This window comes from Babylonia areolata, chromosome 17, assembly GCF_041734735.1.
Source record: "Babylonia areolata isolate BAREFJ2019XMU chromosome 17, ASM4173473v1, whole genome shotgun sequence".
Classification (NCBI taxonomy): Eukaryota; Metazoa; Mollusca; class Gastropoda; order Neogastropoda; family Buccinidae; genus Babylonia; species Babylonia areolata.
The window spans coordinates 187832-210000 of record NC_134892.1 but is presented as its reverse complement, the minus strand read 5'-3'; the positions used below and the strand labels follow the sequence as shown (position 1 = coordinate 210000).

The 22169-nt window shown below is 42.3% G+C and overlaps 1 protein-coding gene across 7 annotated transcripts in view; it reads right to left on the bottom strand.

Moving 5' to 3' along the window:
- LOC143291554 (AMP deaminase 2-like) overlaps nucleotides 1-22169 on the bottom strand; it is a 190249-nt gene that overhangs the window by 87095 nt on the left and 80985 nt on the right. For 6 of the 7 annotated variants that reach the window (XM_076601454.1, XM_076601453.1, XM_076601456.1 and 3 more), the window contains 3 exons: nucleotides 21001-21166; nucleotides 16075-16258; nucleotides 11433-11480 (listed from right to left, as the gene is read on the bottom strand). In XM_076601454.1, the coding sequence (XP_076457569.1) occupies nucleotides 11433-11480; nucleotides 16075-16258; nucleotides 21001-21166 (398 nt within the window). The remainder of the gene's footprint in view (nucleotides 1-11432; nucleotides 11481-16074; nucleotides 16259-21000; nucleotides 21167-22169) is intronic. The other variant, XM_076601455.1, reaches the window with a different exon arrangement.

The window sequence follows — 22169 nt, the reverse complement described above, 5'->3', positions numbered from 1 at the left end:
ATCTCTCCTCTCCCTCCTCACTGTCACTGCTGTTTCTCTTATCTCTCCTCTCCCTCCTCACTGTCACTGCTGTTTCTCTTATCTCTCCTCTCCCTTCTCACTGTCACTGCTGTTTCTCTTATCTCTCCTCTCCCTCCTAACTGTCACTGCTGTTTCTCTTATCTCTCCTCTCCCTCCTCACTGTCACTGCTGTTTCTCTTATCTCTCCTCTCCCTCCTCACTGCTGTTTGTTTCTCTTATCTCTCCTCTCCCTCCTCACTGTCACTGCTGTTTCTCTTATCTCTCCTCTCCCTCCTCACTGTCACTGCTGTTTCTCTTATCTCTCCTCTCCCTTCTCACTGTCACTGCTGTTTCTCTTATCTCTCCTCTCCCTCCTCACTGTCACTGCTGTTTCTCTTATCTCTCCTCTCCCTTCTCACTGTCACTGCTGTTTCTCTTATCTCTCCTCTCCCTCCTCACTGTCACTGCTGTTTCTCTTATCTCTCCTCTCCCTCCTCACTGTCACTGCTGTTTCTCTTATCTCTCCTCTCCCTTCTCACTGTCACTGCTGTTTCTCTTATCTCTCCTCTCCCTCCTCACTGTCACTGCTGTTTCTCTTATCTCTCCTCTCCCTTCTCACTGTCACTGCTGTTTCTCTTATCTCTCCTCTCCCTCCTCACTGTCACTGCTGTTTCTCTTATCTCTCCTCTCCCTCCTCACTGTCACTGCTGTTTCTCTTATCTCTCCTCTCCCTTCTCACTGTCACTGCTGTTTCTCTTATCTCTCCTCTCCCTCCTCACTGTCACTGCTGTTTCTCTTATCTCTCCTCTCCCTCCTCACTGTCACTGCTGTTTCTCTTATCTCTCCTCTCCCTCCTCACTGTCACTGCTGTTTCTCTTATCTCTCCTCTCCCTCCTCACTGTCACTGCTGTTTCTCTTATCTCTCCTCTCCCTCCTCACTGTCACTGCTGTTTCTCTTATCTCTCCTCTCCCTTCTCACTGTCACTGCTGTTTCTCTTATCTCTCCTCTCCCTTCTCACTGTCACTGCTGTTTCTCTTATCACTCCTCTCCCTCCTAACTGTCACTGCTGTTTCTCTTATCTCTCCTCTCCCTCCTCACTGTCACTGCTGTTTCTCTTATCTCTCCTCTCCCTTCTCACTGTCACTGCTGTTTCTCTTATCACTCCTCTCCCTCCTAACTGTCACTGCTGTTTCTCTTATCTCTCCTCTCCCTTCTCACTGTCACTGCTGTTTCTCTTATCTCTCCTCTCCCTTCTCACTGTCACTGCTGTTTCTCTTATCTCTCCTCTCCCTCCTCACTGTCACTGCTGTTTGTTTTTCACTTACCTAGCCCCCCCCCCCCCTCTCTCTCTCTCTTTCTCTCCAAATCTCCATGTTTCTGTCTCTGTCTTCCTCTATATGTCTCTCTCTGTGCCTCTGTCTTTATGTACACCTTTCTCCCCCCCCCTCCCCTCTGTGTGTGTGTGTGTGTGTGTGTGTGTGTCCTCTATATGTCTCTCTCTGTGCTTCTGTCTCTCTGTCTTTATGTACACCTTTCTCCCCCCCCCCCCCCCCAACCCTCCCCTCTGCGTGTGCGTGTGTGTGTGTGTGTGTGTGTGTGTGTGTGTTATTACCATGTTTATGTCTTTATGTAGTATTGTGTTCACACGCTATGACTTTAAGTAGCATTGTGTAGGGCATGCAATGATATATATAATGTAGTATTGTGAAGTGTAGACCCTGTTTCAGGGCGGGGACTGGATGAAAAAAAGCGCACCAGTGCTTATCTATTATCCTCGAAAATAAATAATTTCGTCTTGTCTTGTCTTCTCTTGTCTCCCCCAATCTGATTCTCTCCATGACTGTCTCTGTCTGCCTCTTTGTATTTCTCTCTGTGTCTCTGTCTGTCTGTCCCTTTCTCTGTCTTTACGTACACACAGAGATATCTCTCTCTCTCTCTTTCTCTATCTCCACACAGTTTAAGACATTTGATTATGTCTGTCAACATATCATGTCCTATCCAGCATGCACACTTTAACGCTCTCTCTTCTCTCTGTCTCTCTCAATGATGGTCAATCATATCATGTCCTATCCAGCATGCACACTTTAACTCTCTGTCTCTCTCAATGATGGTCAATCATATCATGTCCTATCCAGCATGCACACTTTAACGCTCTCTCTTCTCTCTGTCTCTCTCAATGATGGTCAGTCTCTCCCGCCCACTTCCACTCCTCTCTCTCTCTGTACAGCCACAGGCGTCTAAATCCGTCTATGTATCATACCCCTTTCAGTACACACACTTTAACGTTCTCTCTCCCTCTCTTTCTCTCTTGCCCCTCCATACCCTCTTCTCTCTAAATCTCTCTCTCTCTCTGTGTACAGCCTGGGGTGTTTAAATCCGTCTATGTATCATACCCCTTTCAGTACACACACCTGAATGCTTTCTCTCTCTCCCTCTCTTGCCCCTCCACACCCTCTTCTCTCTCTTTCTCTCTCTCCCTCTCTTGCCCCTCCATACCCTCTTCTCTCTCTCTCTCTCTCTCTTGCCCCTCCATACCCTCTTCTCTCTCTCTCTCTCTCTCTCTCTCTTGCCCCTCCACACCCTCTCTCTCTCTCTCTCTCTCTCTCAATGTGGTGATCCTATTCTCACCATGTTGTGAATGGCACCCCCTCACCCAGTCCATTTCACACCCACCCCCTTTTGTGTCTTGTGGCCCAGTGCCAATGTATGGCAAGACTACTGAGTTCTTGTTCTTCTCTCTCCATCTCTCTCTCTTGGTATCTGTCTCTTTGTCATGCACACCATGCTCACACATACACACACATTCCTTAAACTGATCACACAATATAAACAAACAGACGTTAAATTAAGCACACACACACACACACACACACACACACTAATTCATCTCTGCAAAACACTTCTGTCGGATCAGCAGAAAAGCACATCACCAAACAATAAATCACTGGCTCTAAATCTGACAACACATTCACCACACTTCAAATAAAGCCACACACACACACACACACACACACACACACACACTCCTATAATATCACAGTTTGTGAATTGATGTTAAACTGAACAACAACACACATACATGGATATGTACACACACCTAAAAATTTACACTATCTATATTGATGTTTGACTGAACAACACACACACACACACACGCACGCACGCACGCACAAACCCACAAACCCACTCACACTCATTCACTACACAGCAGTAACAAGAATACACTACAGGCTTTTGGCAGCCAAAAACCAACAGCAAAAACAAAGTCAAGAATGCCAGTGAAACCCTGTAATGATTAAATCCAAATCTGTTAATCAAGCATTCTCCCTAACCTGCAATGTAAACTGATCGCAAATAGAATACAATACAACAGAAGAGAACGGAGAAGAACATAAAAAGATTTGAACAGAACAGAATAGAAAATATTGATTATCATGTGTACCTTGGTCACAAGGGTTTATTTCTACTGTTGATTATGTGGAGAGGCAGGGGTGGGAAAGGGGGTGGGAGGCATGAAAGGGGTTGGTGGGTAACTTATTCTTGTGGCTTTTAGTCTAGCCTACCACACAGGCCACATCAGGACTGTCAAACCATACAAATGCTCAAACATGTCAACACAAAACTGTCACATCTACAAAAAACACAAGACAAACCCATAAAACACAGTTCATGACACAGTATCCCAACTATTTAGCTCCTTATGGCAAATAAGACTAGGCCAAGCTGAGGACGACAGCCATTCCACTTAATTTATCATCCCCAGATTACAAAAAATCATAAAAAAGGAAAAAAAAAACCCAATACTTCAAAGCCAAACAAAAATACATAAAAAAGGCCACATAGGCAAATAACACTGCAGAATGGGCAGCTAGTGCCCATCCCAGTGTTTACATCTCATGACCTAATCGCCAGAGCAAAACAGCACAAATCATAGACTGCAGAAAAGAGAAAAAAAAAAAGTGTCAAGGCTTGCTTGAAAAAAGAAAGGGGAATGGACTGGGAAGGCAGAAAAAGGAGACAACAGTGAAGATGGAAAAAAGGCAGAAACAAAGAGAGTGACAGAAAAGAGGAAATTTCTAGCAGAGAATTTCCAGAAGGCGGGGATGCTATGTATACTGAAAGACCCCCAGCATCCCCACAAGGGGTGTGGGGGGGGGGGGCTTAACAAGTATAAAAATCAATTGGAAATCAAACACAAATATCATATATATATATATATATATATATATATATATATATATATATATGACACACACATCTGTATGTCTATATGTATCTAGACAGATAAGATAGGTAGGTAGATAGATAGATAAGAATAGACAGACAAGACAGATAGATAAGATAGATAAGACAAATAGATAAGATAGATAGATAGATAGATAGATCTATATGCACTAATATGAAAGTGCATCTGCATGCTAATGCTCACGCTCACACACATCCACCCACACACCACCCACACACAAACACACTGAGCATATCCACAAATTAGCTCTCTTCGATGTATGCCTTTCGTTACACATGACATACAAGGCTGATGACATGTTCTACAATTACATGGTTTTGGGTTGTGCAATAGTTTTTTTTTCACTTTAGGTTGGATAAGGGCATTGCCAGTGACTCAAGAACAGCATAAATGCAGGAGAATTGTTGCTCAGAACAGGACTCAACAACGATACAAATGCAGAACTGTTGCTCAGAACAGGACTCAACAATGGCACAAATGCAGGAGAATTGTTGCTCAGAACAGGACTCAACAACGGCACAAATGCAGGAGAATTGTTGCTCAGAACAGGACTCAACAATGGCACAAATGCAGGAGAACTGTTGCTCAGAACATGACTCAACAACGGCACAAATGCAGAACTGTTGCTCAGAACATGACTCAACAATGGCACAAATGCAGAACTGTTGCTCAGAACATGACTCAACAACGGCACAAATGCAGAACTGTTGCTCAGAACATGACTCAACAACGGCACAAATGCAGAACTGTTGCTCAGAACATAACTCAACAATGGCACAAATGCAGGAGGATTGTTGCTTGGAACATGACTAAACAATGGCACAGAGAATTAAGGACAAATGATGAACTGTCACTTGGAACATTTGACTTGACTCAAAACAGTACAGTGAGTTAAGAACATATGCAGGAGAATTGAGACAAAGACAATTAATCACATGCTCAGGAGAATTATCACTTATAACATGACTCAAAAATGACACAAATGCAGAACTGTCAGTTGGAACATGACTCAACAATAGCACAAAGGCACAAACAGAGGAGACCTGTCACTCAGAACATGATTCAACATTGGCACAAAGGCACAAACACAGGAGACCTGTCACTTAGAACATGATTCAACACTGACACAAAGGCACAAACACAGGAGACCTGTCACTCAGAACATGATTCAACACTGACACACAGGCACAAACACAGGAGACCTGTCACTCAGAACATGATTCAACAATGGTGAGGAGGAGAATTAAAGCAGAAGGAACTGTAACTTGGGAAAGTGGGTCAGAGGATACACCCTTCAGGCCAAGCCATTGATTAAGGATGTCACAAAATGAACTGTAACTTGGGAAAGTGGGTCATAGGATACACCCTTCAGGCCAAGTCATTGAGTAAGGATGTCACAAAATGAACTGTAACTAGGGAAAGTGGGTCAGAGGATTCACCTTCCAGGCCAAGCCATTGATTAAGGATGTCACAAAATGAACTGTAAATTGGGAAAGTGGGTCATAGGATACACCCTTCAGGCCAAACCATTGATTAAGGATGTCACAAAATGAACTGTAACTTGGGAAAGTGGGTCAGAGGATACACCCTTCAGGCCAAACCATTGAGTAAGGATGTCACAAAATGAACTGTAAATTGGGAAAGTGGGTCATAGGATACACCCTTCAGGCCAAGTCATTGAGTAAGGATGTCACAAAATGAACTGTAACTAGGGAAAGTGGGTCAGAGGATTCACCTTCCAGGCCAAGCCATTGATTAAGGATGTCACAAAATGAACTGTAACTTGGGAATATACTTTTTTATATAGGTCTGAGGATGCACCCTTCGGGCCGAGCCACTGATTAAGGATGTCACAAAATGCAGATTCAGGACCTGTCATGTGATCTCCACACTGGCACAGCAAACCTCTCACCTTCATGCCAACAAGCCTACCATCCTGTTCATACCACCAATGCATAGCAAAACATACCACCTTATAGATCCTCGACTGAAGCTGTTGCACCAGTTCACCTCTGTCTTTAATTTGCCTTTTCATTCATTCATTGATCTGCGATCTGCACCTGAACTTAACCTGAACATCACAGTATCGGTTCACCTCAGTTTTCAAATTTTCCTTTTCACGTATTCACTTACAATGAAAGTAACTTTCATGTGCATGTTATTTTCCCATTATTTACTTCTTTCTTTCCGTCTTCATTCATTTCTTCATCAATTTTATTTATCATATAAATATGTTTGAAATTATTTATTTACATCATTAATTTTCATCTTATTGTATTTTCCCTCAAGGCCTGACAAAGCATGTTGGGTTACACTACTGGTCAGGTATCTGCCTGGCAGCTAAGGTGTAGCGTATATGGATTTGTCCAAACACAGTGACATCTCCCTGAGTAACTGAACTAAACTGAACTCCCCATTCACCTCTTAAACATGTTTAACCTATTTATGTATTTATCTGCACTGGGAATATAAATATGAGGGACTGGGAATTCAGCAGAAAGATGAAGCAATGAAGCAACAGTTACCTACAGTTCTGACAACTGCTCTTTTTCCTTTCAGTATCTTTTCTACTCTGTCATACCAACCTCATTCCCAAAGATATCTGATCAGGACTCAGTTTCTCTTCACCTTTCTATTCTGTCATACCAACCTCATCCCCAAAGATATCTGATCAGGACCAAGTTTCTATTCACCTTTCTATTCTGTCATACCAACCTCATTCCCCAAAGATATCTGATCAGGACCAAGTTTCTATTCACCTTTCTATTCTGTCATACCAACCTCATCCCCAAAGATATCTGATCAGGACTCAGTTTCTCTTCACCTTTCTATTCTGTCATACCAACCTCATCCCCAAAGATATCTGATCAGGACCAAGTTTCTATTCACCTTTCTATTCTGTCATACCAACCTCATTCCCCAAAGATATCTGATCAGGACTCAGTTTCTATTCACCACAGCACAAGAAAATACATCATCACAAAGGACATGTGTCAACATTTTATTTCTTGTTCTGTATGAAGCACAGCTAGAAACAAAAACTGCTGATTGGTAAACTGCTCCACTCGGTGGAGTGGTGACCTAGTGGTAACACGTCCGCCTAACAAACAATAAAATCTGACTGCACAGGATCGAATACCATACTCGCAATTATTTTCTTCCCCCTCCACAAGAACTTAAGTGGTGGTCTGCACACTAGTCATTCAAATGCAGCAATAAACAGGGGTCACATGTGCAGGATACACTTAGTGCACATTAAAGAACCCATGGCAACAAAAAAGGGTTGTCCCGAACAAACATCTGAAGAAAAATCAACTCTAACATATATGTGTATGTTTGCATGTGACTGAAAGCCTGACTGAATGACAAAGGAAATAATGATGAGTGCCTCATGGCAGATGTCAGCTCTTCCCAGTAAGCAGCCTGTTATGTAGATGACTGTAGAGTGTTTAGAGTTTGGTCTCTGATCAAAGATGGGTATTATTTAAGTATCAATGGTAATAATAACTACTCTGCTAGTAGCATACCATACTGAAAGGTATCATTTAAGTATCAATGATAATAATAACTACTCTGCTAGTAGCATACCATACTGAAAGGTATTATTCAAGTATCAATGGTAATAATAACTACTCTGCTAGTAGCATAACATACTGAAAGATATTATTCAAGTATCAATGATAATAATAACTACTCTGCTAGTAGCATACAATATTGAAATGTATTATTTAAGTATCAGTGATAATAATAACTACTCTGCTAGTAGCATACCATATTGAAATGTATTATTTAAGTATCAATGGTAATAATAACTACTCTGCTAGTAGCATAACATACTGAAAGGTATTATTCAAGTATCAATGATAATAATAACTACTCTGCTAGCAGCATACCATACTGAAAGGTATTATTTAAGTGTCAATGGTAATAATAACTACTCTGCTAGTAGCATAACATACTGGAAGATATTATTCAAGTATCAATGATAATAATAACTACTCACAATTTTTTCACAGAAAATAATATATTTAGTTATAAAAAGCATGGCTTGTATGTGGTCAAGTGCTAAAACTAACAAGCAGTACTGATAATAAAAAAAAAACAAGAGCTTTGAATCAAGAATCATTTAAACCATTTGCTAACCCACATATATAAAAACAGACTTGACCCGGAGGGGAAGGGGTTCCTTAACCCCAATAAAACGCTGCTCAATCAGAGTGTTTCAGTCTGTTCAACAAGAAATCTCCATATTACCTATCCAGCAATATCAGGAGTTATCCACTGAAAGTGCCCATTACTACCAGTGAAGTACATGTGTGTATCACCCACATAAAACCACAGCTGTTGATATTTTTATTCATTACTACCAGTGAAATGTGCTGTTTACATGTGTGTATCACCCACATAAAACCACAGCTGTTGATATTTTTATTCATTACTACCAGTGAAATGTGCTGTGTTTACATGTGTGTATCACCCACATAAAACCACAGCTGTTGATATTTTTATTCATTACTACCAGTGAAATGTGCTGTGTTTACATGTGTGTATCACCCACATAAAACCACAGCTGTTGATATTTTTATTCATTACTACCAGTGAAATGTGCTGTGTTTACATGTGTGTATCACCCACATAAAACCACAGCTGTTGATATTTTTATTCATTACTACCAGTGAAATGTGCTGTGTTTACATGTGTGTATCACCCACATAAAACCACAGCTGTTGATATTTTTATTCATTACTACCAGTGAAATGTGCTGTGTTTACATGTGTGTATCACCCACATAAAACCACAGCTGTTGATATTTTTTTCATTACTACCAGTGAAATGTGCTGTGTTTATATGTGTGTATCACCCACATAAAACCACAGCTGTTGATATTTTTTTCATTACTACCAGTGAAATGTGCTGTGTTTACATGTGTGTACCACCCACTTAAAACCACAGCTGTTGATATTTTTTTCATTACTACCAGTGAAATGTGCTGTGTTTACATGTATCACCCACATAAAACCACAAGTTGTTGTTGATATTCTTTTTTTCCTTTTTGTTTTCATATGCAACTGTATGATGTTATTCATAGAATATGGCCAAGGTAAACTTAACATTACCAAAACAGATCTAAAAAAAAATCTTTTAAACTGATCATAAAAAAACAGCAACAATTAAACATAATCAGTAAATCATGTGATAAATCAAGGCCAGTTGATGCTTGATAAATACGACTTTCTTGTCTCTTTTTTTTTGTTGTTGTAATTTTCTCTTAATATAAAAAATAGTCTAACTGTGACCCCATATGTTTTACTTCTTCGTACGGAAAAAAAAAGTATCAATATAGATTCCACACCTGCACAAACTGAGAAGCTCTTTTTTTCTTCTTTTTTTTTTTTTTTTCTTTTTCTTTTTTTTCTTTCATAAACTGAAGAGAAATAGACAAAGAGACAGAGACAAAGCGAGGCAGAAAGGGAAGAGGACAAAAACAGACAGACAAAAGCTACAAACAGTGGGCTGATGTCCCTGGAAAAACAAAACAAAAACAGACAGACAAAAGCTACAAACAGTGGGCTGATGTCCCTGGAAAAACAAAACAAAAACAGACAGACAAAAGCTACAAACAGTGGGCTGATGTCCCTGGAAAAACAAAACAAAATCAGACAGACAAAAGCTACAAACAGTGGGCTGATGTCCCTGGAAAAACAAAACAAAAACAGACAGACAAAAGCTACAAACAGTGGGCTGATGTCCCTGGAAAAACAAAACAAAAACAGACAGACAAAAACTACAAACAGTGGGCTGATGTCCCTGGAAAAAAACAAAACAAAAACAGACAGACAAAAGCTACAAACAGTGGGCTGATGTCCCTGGAAAAACAAAACAAAAACAGACAGACAAAAGCTACAAACAGTGGGCTGATGTCCCTGGAAAAAAACAAAACAAAAACAGACAGACAAAAGCTACAAACAGTGGGCTGATGTCCCTGGAAAAAAACAAAACAAAAAACACAAAACAAAACAGAGAAATCTTCAAGTTCTAACCATCTCCTTTACCAAACAACTCTCTCCAACTCAAACCACTACCAAAACTCCAGTCAGCAAAAGTAGAAGCCACAAATATACTGTCTGTTAGATATGCACATCACTTGGCTGCATGAAGCAATGTGATTTGGAGGGGGGAAAATGGCAGCAAACACAACGTACAGTTCTGTAAACACAACGTACAGTTCTGTACGGCTCACACACTGCAGAACTCTCTTCACACATCAACAAGGAAAAGAACCCAAACAAATCAGACCAGTCTCTTGCTTTTGGCTGACACAGCACCCAGCCCACAAGCATTTTCCATGGCTGCGTAGAGAGAGTGGGGAGGGAGGGTGAGGGGAGGGGGGTGAATGCCGTAGGGATACCGCCAGAAATGGGGCAGAAGATAAGGCAATAAAATAATACTAACAATAACAATAAGTAATAAATATGATAATGATAACAAAACAACCGAAACAGAAATAATGATAATGATAACAACAATAAGAATTACTGGCATGTGGTAAATGTGTTTTACCAGCAACAGACTTGTGGGAAACATTTATTGGGAATGGCTTTAACTCACTCTACCCTGCATTGTTTGTCACGCCCTTGGATCACCCCAACAGTACTCAGGAATCAAATCCTAAAATTAGTCCAACTGAGTTTTGTATCTTTCAACTAAGTTTAAACAAATCAGGAAGACGAATGACTCTTGATAAACTTTTTGGCAACTGAGGATTCTGGGCAATTCTCTTTGTCCACTACAGTTCCCAACTGCTTTGCTCTTCATTCATGCAGTGAATATTGTGTGTGTGTGTGCGTGTTGTGTTGTGTGTGGAGTGCATGCATGTGTACATACACGTATGTGTACATGCGCATGTGTATGCAAATGATCTAGATAGGTGGTGTCATGATGTCTGTTTGTGGTGAGTGTACAAACTGATTTATTTCTTCATTCTGTCAATCACATCCAATGACTTTTGTACAAGTATGTACAGTGCTCTAAGCTCTATTTGTGGGGGTGGGGGGGGGAAGCGCTGAACAAGTATTTTATTATCATCATTGGAGAGGGTGAGTGGGCTAGGGGGAGAGTGGTGTGGTGCGTTGCCAAAGCAGGAGACTGGTCCTTGTTGCGGTCACTCAGGGCACACAACAATACCTCCTGGGTGATCACGTGGCCCAACGGCCTCTGAACTCCGGTCCACTTCTGGGTTAAGGCAAACAGGACCATTAGTCAGCACAGGGATTACTTCTATTTCCTGTGTCTGGTAACTGATACGTTGATTAAGGAATGAATGACCATCTTTGCTGACACACAGTCATGATGTAACTGGTATGTTGATTAAGGAATACATGACCATCTTTGCTGACACAGTCACGATGTACAATGAATGATTTCTTTGCTGACACACAGTCACGATGTACAATGAATGACCATATTTGCTGACATACAGTCATGATGTACAATGAATGACCATCTTTGCTGACACACAGTCATGATGTACAATGAATGACCATCTTTGCTGACACACAGTCATGATGTACAATGAATGACCATCTTTGTCCACACAGTCATGATGTACAATGAATGACTATCTTTGCTGACACAGTCATGATGTACAATGAATGACCATCTTTGCTGACACACAGTCATGGTGGTGGTGGTGTGTCCATCAAGATCGATGATGACCATCGTTGTCATCCAGCTGGGGGATGGGGGGAGGGTGGTGGTGGGGTGGGGGGGAGGATGCTCATGAATCTATCTGTGAATGCGCAGATGGCTGAATAGTCCAATCTGCGCACGAAATGTTCGCTGACAGTTGGGGCAGACAAAGACAGGCATACCATTGTCAGGGAGCTTGTTTGCCCGTGACTTTCTGGCCTGCCTCTTCTGAACAGCTGCAGCAGTCCTGTTGGCCTCGCACAACTTGGCGCCTTTGTGCACAGCAGCGCGCCATTTGTCACGGTCCACTGCAGATTCCTCCCAGGAGTCAGGGTTGATATCAAACGCTTTCAGAGAGACTTTCAGAGTATCTCTGAAGCGCTTCTTCTGACCTCCGTGTGATCTATTCCCTTGTTGCAGCTCGCCATAGAAGAGCCTTTTGGGCAGCCGATGGTCTGGCATGAGTGCCACGTGTCCAGCCCAGCGAAGCTGGGACTTCATCAGGATGGTGAAGATGCTGGGAAGGGTGGCTTTTGCGAGCACCTCTGTGTCTGGGGTCCTGTCTTGCCACTTGATGTTCAGTAGCTTCCTGAGGCATGTTGTGTGGAAGTGGTTCAGCTTCTTGGCATGTCGTTGGTACACTGTCCAAGTTTCGCAGGCGTACAGTAGTGTGGGGAGAACTACTGCTCTGTAGACCTTTAGCTTGGTCTCAAGACTAATGCCTCTTCTGTTCCAGACATTTGCAGTGAGTCTACCAAAAGTTGCGCTTGCTCTTGCAATCCTGACGTTCACTTCATCGTCGATTGTCACATTTCATGACAGTGTGCTGCCAAGGTATGTGAACCGCTCCACCGCACTGAGTCTCTGACCGTTGACTGTGATGTTGGGCTCAACGTAGGGTTTCCCTGGGGCTGGCTGATGGAGAACTTCAGTTTTCCTCGTGCTGATGGCAAGGCCGAAGTTCCTGCTGGCAGTGGCAAACTTGTCGACGCTGAGTTGCATGTCAGCTTCAGATCCAGCGTTGAGGGCACAATCATCAGCAAACAAAAAGTCTCTGATGATGTCTGTCATGACCTTCGTTTTTGCTTGAAGCCTTCTGAGGTTAAACAGCTTGCCATCTGTTCGGTACTTTAGGCCGATTCCAACATCGCCATCTCTGAAGGCATCAGTAAGCATTGCAGAGAACATGAGGCTGAACCGCGTTGGAGCCAGGACGCAGCCTTGCTTGACACCATTTGTGACAGCAAAAGGAGCAGATGTTTCGCCATTGTCCTGGACTCGAGCCTGCATGCCTTCATGGAATTGGCTGACCAAGGAAATAAATTTCTGAGGGCATCCGTACTTGGCCATGATCTTCCACAGTCCCCCTCTACTCACGGTGTCGAAGGCCTTAGTGAGGTCTGTCCAACACTCGGCGCCGCACATGGTCTTTGTTACACGTACATCTTGCCTATCCCTTTTCCTGACGATGACATAATCGATGAGATGCCAATGCTTTGGGTGAGGGTGCATCCATGACGTCCTGTTACGGGTAGGGAGGCAGAAAACTGTGCTGGTTATCAGCAGTTCGTGCTCTGCACAGGTCTGAAGCAAAAGCAATCCATTTGGGTTGCAGTGGCCCACACCGTGCTTTCCAATCACTCCATCCCAGGAGATGTAGTCAGAGCCAACTCTAGCATTGAAGTCCCCAAGAATGATGAGCTTATCTGCTTTAGGGATAGCAGCAATGACAGAGTGAAGGTCCTCGCAGAACTTCGCCTTCACTTCATCCGGGTTGGTCATGGTTGGGGCGTAGGCACTGACAATGGTGAGGTGCTTCTGGCCAGATGCCAGTGGGAGTTTCATGGTCATAAGCCTATCGTTGACTCCCTTTGGCATTCCAGCTAGCTTGCTGACAAGTGCTGTTTTTACTGCAAAACCAACACCTGCCTCACATCGCTCTTCGCTTCCTCGTCCACCCCAGAAGAAGGTGTAACCAGATCCCTGTTCACAGAGCTCGCCTCCGCCTGCAAGCCGAGTCTCACTCAAGGCTGCGATGTCAATGTTGTATCTGGCGAGTTCGGATGCAACTACTGCCGTTCTCCTTTGGGGTCTGTCCGCATTATCTCTGTCCAGGAGAGTCCTTATGTTCCAAGCACCAATGGTGAGAGGAACGATCCTTGTTTTTTTCTTTTCTCTCTTGTTTCGACCGCTGATGTAGGGTCCCCGCCAGCCGCGGTATGCTGGCCAGGGTGATATGGAGCAGGCAATTTTTAGGGCACCTTTTCTAGCCCCTTCCTCATGCCAGGGAGGTGAGCAGTGCATTCCTAAAGAGGGCTGCTCAGACGCTCAGACGGCTGCCGAGCTCCATCGCTGCTCCTGTCGACGAAGAACGACCCTATGGCCTGAGCCGCCTGCGTGCAGGTCTGCGGCTGCGACTGCCAGTGTACCCACACCTGTCGTTTCGTCGCTCGCCTGTCGCCACAGGACTTGGGGGTGATGAAATGATGAAGGATGAAACGTCATTTTGGATGACTGATGACTTGCGCGATGAGTTTGTTTAAAGTGAAGAGGAGTTGCGCAACACAGTCATGATGTACAATGAATGACCATCTTTGCTGACACACAGTCACGATGTACAATGAATGACCATCTTTGCTGACACAGTCATGATGTACAATGAATTACCATCTTTGCTGACATACAGTCATGATGTACAATGAATGACCATCTTTGCTGACACACAGTCACGATGTACAATGAATGACCATCTTTGCTGACACAGTCATGATGTACAATGAATTACCATCTTTGCTGACACACAGTCAAGATGTACAATGAATGACCATCTTTGCTGACATACAGTCATGATGTACAATGAATGATTTCTTTGCTGACATACAGTCATGATGTACAATGAATGACCATCTTTGCTGACACACAGTCATGATGTACAATGAATGACCATCTTTGCCCACACAGTCAAGATGTACAATGAATGACCATCTTTGCTGACACACAGTCAAGATGTACAATGAATGACCATCTTTGTCCACACAGTCATGATGTACAATGAATGACCATCTTTGTCCACACAGTCATGATGTACAATGAATGACCATCTTTGCTGACACACAGTCATGATGTACAATGAATGACCATCTTTTCTGACACACAGTCATGATGTACAATGAATGACCATCTTTGCTGACACACAGTCACGATGTACAATGAATGACCATCTTTGCTGACACACAGTCACAATGTACAACGAATGACCATCTTTGCTGACACACAGTCATGATGTACAATGAATGACTATCTTTGCTGTCGCACATCCATCCAATCAAGCAGACTGAACTCCTACTCACTTCCGCAAACACACACACACACGCACACAAACACACATAGGTTTGCATTCATACATTATCTCTCTCTCTCCTCTCTCTTTTTACTCAAACACTCACTCACACACACACACACAAGCAACACAGTCACAATTTTGATTCAGCTCGAGGAACTGTCAAAGACAACACCTAACATACACCACCACCCACCCCCAAACCTCCAATCTTAAAAACCTCAAAACTGACAACAATCATTTTTTTAACAATGCCATTACTTATTTAAAGTTCTCATTTCTGCACAATAACAAACAATCCAAATGACAGCAAAGCAACAAACAAAGGCACACACCAACACTGCAGACATAACACATTGACCTAAAAGCTAAAGGTTAAAGGCTGCATCCCATTCCATGGCCAGTCTACTGTGTCCAGGGTTTGGCACAGGAAGGCGGGGCACGATCCTCTCTTTGCACCACTTGAAGCTTTCCAAACAAAAGTCAGGTACCCATTCACACATGGGTGGAGTGAGTAACATTGGAGTTAAGCACCTTTTTCAAAGATGGCCTTCAACTCTGACCGCTTGATCAGAAGTTCAATGCCTGACTTGGCCACTGAACTCCTTGCATCTATTTCTTTATACTGTTTTTTGGGGGACAAGAGGAGAAGGTAAGCCATACACCCACATGAAAAAATTAAATAATGAAGTCAATGAAATGATTTCTTCCTTCACACACACACACACACACACACGCACACACACACACACACACACACACACACACACACACACAGAAGCAGGCCATGGTACTGACCAGTGATGCTGGCCTTGGAGTTGACCTCGGTGAGGCCAACGAACTCCTCCTCCTCCACCAGACTCTGCAGGAAGCGGGCGGTGACCCCGGGGAAGGCCTGCTGCGACATGGCCATGTACTTTTCCCGCACCATCAGCATCTGCACCAAGATCTTGGAGGCCGTCTCGAGCTCCTTCAGGGGCACCTGAACACCCACACCCCCATCAAACAGCCCAGCAGTTAAACCTTGGACTTTCTCTTCTTCTTCTCCTCCTCCTCCTTCATTCATGGGCTGCAACTCCCACACTCACTCACTGTGAAGAGCAGAATCAGATAGACGAATATTCTTCTTCTCCTTCAATCATGCGCTGCAACTCTCACTTTCACTTGTATGTGTGTGTGTGAACTTTTATGTGTATGACCGGTTTTAATCCCCTGCCATGTAGGCAGCCATACTCCCATTTTCTGGGGTGTGCATGCTGGGTATATTCTGGTTTTCTCCAACACCCACACTCTGTCTGTCTGTCTGTCTGTCTGTCCTTCACTCTCTCTCCTCCACCACCCACACTCTGTCTGTCTGTCCTTCACTCTCTCTCCTCCACCACCCACACTCTGTCTGTCTGTCCTTCACTCTTTCTCCTCCACCACCCACACTCTGTCTGTCTGTCCTTCACTCTTTCTCCTCCACCACCCACACTCTGTCTGTCTGTCTGTCTGTCCTTCACTCTTTCTCCTCCACCACCCACACTCTGTCTGTCTGTCTGTCCTTCACTCTTTCTCCTCCACCACCCACACTCTGTCTGTCCTTCACTCTTTCTCCTCCACCACCCACACTCTGTCTGTCTGTCCTTCACTCTCTCTCCTCCACCACCCACACTCTGTCTGTCTGTCCTTCACTCTTTCTCCTCCACCACCCACACTCTGTCTGTCTGTCTGTCCTTCACTCTCTCTCCTCCACCACCCACACTCTGTCTGTCTGTCCTTCACTCTTTCTCCTCCACCACCCACACTCTGTCTGTCTGTCCTTCACTCTTTCTCCTCCACCACCCACACTCTGTCTGTCTGTCTGTCTGTCCTTCACTCTTTCTCCTCCACCACCCACACTCTGTCTGTCTCTCTGCCCTTCGCTGTCTCTCTTCTCATTTTCATAATATGATGTTTGTATCAGAATTATGTACATGTGCATGTTTAAATGTGTATTTGAATGTCATGTCCTTACTTCTACATCTCTTTGTTACTTTGTGAATATTTTGATTCAATTTCATTTCCTATTTGCCCTGAGGGCTGGATGAAAAAAAAACACATGTATGCTTATTCCACTTCCCTCAATTAAAAAAAACTTTGTTCGTTCTCTCCCTCTGGCAAGTCCAGATGTCAGCTGATAGTCATTCTCTGCATTCCTTTGTTGGCTAGAATTAAAAGCTCTGTGTGTGTGTGTGGGCCAAACTGACTACCAGTGTTCCAGCTTTGCTTTGATAATAAAATGTGTCCCTCTACATAGTATTTCTGTTAAATCTCTCTTTAAAGACTATGGCATTGTGATATTTCTTCAGGCTGTCAGAAGGCATAACCTTTATTGAGGGTTTTTAAATCTCTCTTTAAAAACTATGGCATTGTAATATTTCTTAAGGCTGTCATAAGGCATAACCTTTCTTCAGGAGTTTTTATATCTTTCTTTAAAAACTATGGCATTGTGATATTTCTTAAGGCTGTCAAAAGACATTAGCTTTCTTGAGGGTTTTTAAATCTCTCTTTAAAAACTATGGCACTGTAATATTTCTTAAGGCTGTCATAAGGCATTACCTTTCTTGGGGGTTTTAAAATCTCTCTTTAAAAACTATGGCATTGTGATATTTCTTAAGGCTACCATAAGGCATTACCTTTCTTGGGGGTTTTAAAATATCTCTTTAAAAACTATGGCATTGTGATATTTCTTAAGGCTGTCATAAGGCGTTACCTTTCTTGGGGTTTTTAAAATCTCTCTTTAAAAACTATGGCATTGTGATATTTCTTAAGGCTACCATAAGGCATTAGCTGTCTTGGGGGTTTTAAAATCTCTCTTTAAAAACTATGGCATTGTGATATTTCTTAAGGCTACCATAAGGCATTAGCTGTCTTGGGGGTTTTAAAATCTCTCTTTAAAAACTATGGCATTGTGATATTTCTTAAGGCTGTCATAAGGCATTACCTTTCTTATGGGTTTTAAAATCTCTCTTTAAAAACTATGGCATTGTGATATTTCTTAAGGCTACCATAAGGCATTACCTTTCTTATGGGTTTTAAAATCTCTCTTTAAAAACTATGGCATTGTGATACTTCTTGAGGCTGTTATAAGGCATTACCTTTTTTGAGGGCATTATACAGTATTATCCTTTTGAAGGGAAAAAATGGACATCATGATCTTTTTGTATGGCATTACTGTTCGCAAGGCCATCATTCAACATTATCTTTTGGGGGGGCATAAACGGACATTCATGATCTTTCTTGAAAGCATTACCTTCCATGAAATTATAACACAGCATTATCTTCTATGAGTGTATAACAGCATTATCTTCCATGAGGGTATAACACAGCATTATCTTCTATGAGTGTATAACACAGCATTATCTTTATCTTCCATGAAGGTATAACACAGCATTATCTTCTATGAGTGTATAACACAGCATTATCTTCTATGAGTGTATAACAGCATTATCTTCCATGAGGGTATAACACAGCATTATCTTTATCTTCCATGAGGGTATAACACAGCATTATCTTCCATGAGGGTATAACACAGCATTATCTTCTATGAGTGTATAACACAGCATTATCTTTATCTTCCATGAAGGTATAACACAGCATTATCTTCCATGAGGGTATAACACAGCATTATCTTTATCTTCCATGAGGGTATAACACAACATTATCTTCCATAAGGGTATAACACAGCATTATCTTCCATGAGGGTATAACACAGCAATATCTTTATCTTCCATGCGGGTATAACACAGCATTATCTTACATGAGGGTATAACACAGCATTATCTTTATCTTCCATGAAGGTATAACACAGCATTATCTTCCATGAGGGTATAACACAGCATTATCTTCCATGAGGGTATAACACAGCATTATCTTTATCTTCCATGAGGGTATAACACAGCATTATCTTCCATGAGGGTATAACACAGCATTATCTTCCATGAGGGTATAACACAGCATTAGCATGATCTTCCATGAGGCTATAACACAGCATTATCTTTATCTTCCATGAGGGTATAACACAGCATTATCTTCCATAAGGGTATAACACAGCATTAGAATGATCTTCCATGAGGCTATAACACAGCATTATCTTCCATGAGAATATAACACAGCATTATCTTCCATGAGGATATAACACTGCATTATCTTTAGCTTCCATGAGGGCATAACACAGCGTTATCTTCCATGAGGGTATAACACAGCATTATCTTCCATGAGGGTATAACACAGCATTATCGTTATCTTCCATGAGGGTATAAAACAGCATTATCTTCCATGAGAATATAACACAGCATTATCGTTAGCTTCCATGAGGGCATAACACAGCGTTATCTTCCATGAGGGTATAACACAGCATTATTGTTATCTTCCATGAGGGTATAACACAGTGTTATCTTCCATGAGGGTATAACACAGCATTATCTTCTATAAGGGTATAACACAACATTAGCATGATCTTCCATGAGGCTATAACACAGCATTATCTTCCATGAGAATATAATACAGCATTATCTTCCATGAAGATATAACACTGCATTATCTTTCTTAGGGCACCCTTCCTTGAGGGTAATAAAGGACAGTCATGATCTGTCCTGAGTATATTACTAGTCTTGAGGGCAACAAAAGACATTCTCTCTTTCTTGCGGGCAACTAAAGACATTCTCTTTCTTTTGGGCAACACCAGACATTCTCTCTTTCTTGAGGGCAACACCAGACATTCTCTTTCTTTTGGGCAACACCAGACATTCTCTCTTTCTTGAGGGCAACACCAGACATTCTCTTTCTTTTGGGCAACACCAGACATTCTCTCTTTCTTGAGGGCAACACCAGACATTCTCTTTCTTTTGGGCAACACCAGACATTCTCTTTCTTTTGGGCAACACCAGACGTTCTCTCTTTCTTTTGGGCAACACCAGACATTCTGACATTCTCTCTTTCTTGAGGGCAACTAAAGACATTTTCTTTCTTTTGGGCAACACCAGACATTCTTTCTTGAGAGCAATACCAGATATTCTCTCTTTCTTGAGGGCAACAACAGACATTCTCTTTCTTTTGGACAACACCAGACATTCTCTCTTTCTTGAGGGCAAAAACAGACATTCTCTTTCTCTTTTTTGGGGCAACACCAGACATTCTCTTTCTTTTGGGCAACACCAGACATTCTCTCTTTCTTGAGGGCAACAACAGACATTCTCTCTTTCTTGAGGGCAACAACAGACATTCTCTCTTTCTTTTGGGCAACAATAGACATTCTTTCTTGAGGGCAACAACAGACATTCTCTTTTTCTTGAGGGCAATGATGGGCATTCTGTACCTTTCTTGAGAGCATCAAAGAACATTTGATGGCTTAACAAATGCACTCAACCAAAGAGATGGAAGAACAATGTCAAAAACAAAACAAAACAAACAAATCAAAAAACAAAAACAAAACAAAAACAAGTCTAAAGTACATAAAAAAATGTCCACAAGGAAAAATCTATTAAACACACACACACACACACAAATACTGATCCCACACACACACACACCCCACCCCATCTCCCCCCAAAAGCCCTAAAAAGGGAAAACAAAAACAAATAAATCCGTCCAAAGAGGGAACCCCATCCCCACCCCGCTCCCCCTGCCTGCCTTAAAAAAAAAAAAAAAAAAAAAAAAAAACTTGCTCCCACTCCCAGCCAGTTGTACAATCAAGCCACTGACCCCGCTGGTGTCATCGCCACTGACGGAGATCCGCTGGAAATTGTGCAGAAGGTCATACTCCTGCTGAAGTTCTTCCTTGATCACCTTGGGCACAAAGCTGTCATTGATTGGCAGGCCCCCGCGTGGTGACCTGGGCCCTGCCCCTGTCGGTGAGGTCAGGCTGGAGCTGACAGCCAACAACAAGAAAATAGATACATTTTGTTTACACATGTATAACATTCTTTTTTTTTTCTTTTTTCTTTTTTGTCCTCTGTCCCATCAGTGAGGTGAAACTCAAGCTGACAGCAAGCAAGAAAAAATAATTTTCAAACATGAATATAGGGCTGCTTTCTTTTGTTCATTTCTTACTCTGTCCTGTCAGTGAAGTCAAACTCAAGCTGAAAGCAAGCAAGAAAAAAATCATTTTTAAACATGAATATAAGGTAGTTTTCTTTGGGGTTTGGGTTTTTTTTTCTGTTTCCTGTTCGGTGAAGTCAAACTCTAGCTGAGAGCAAGCAAGAAAAAAATATTTTCCAAAATATATTCATATGTATTAATACATTTCTTCTGTGCATCAGTGTCAAAAAAAAAAAAAAAAGCAATAAAGCTGAAAATTCATTATCATTTTGACCTCTCCGTTGAACGTTTTAATTTTTGCTTTTGGAATTTCATCAGACAACTGTGTGTGTGAGTGTGTGTGTGTGTGTGTGTGTGTGTGTGTGTGTGTGTACTGTAGCAACCAAGCCATTCCAGTGGTGTCAGATGAACCAGTAAAGAGCCTTGGAAGATGGTATGATGAGTCCCTGAAAGACACAAAAAGAGGGAAGGAAACCAAGCAGACAGCAGAAGGCCTGCATATCATTGACCAGTGTGGCCTTCCAGGCAAATACAAAGTGTGGTGCCTTCAGTCCATGCTGATACCAAAGCTCCTGTAGCTTCTCCTGATATATGATGTCAGCTGTAGCACAGTCGAGTCGATTGAGGCAAAGATCAACATGTACACATGCAAATGGCTTGGTGTCCCACCTGGTCTCACTGACGTGGCACTCTACTGTCGCCAAGCAAAGCTGAGGCTAGCTCTGAAGTCCCTTGTCAAAGAATACAAGGTAGGGAAGGCAAGACTTCTCAGCATGCTCAAAGACTCAGGTGACAGTGTTGTGAGATCCACCCAACCCAAGCTGAAGACTGGC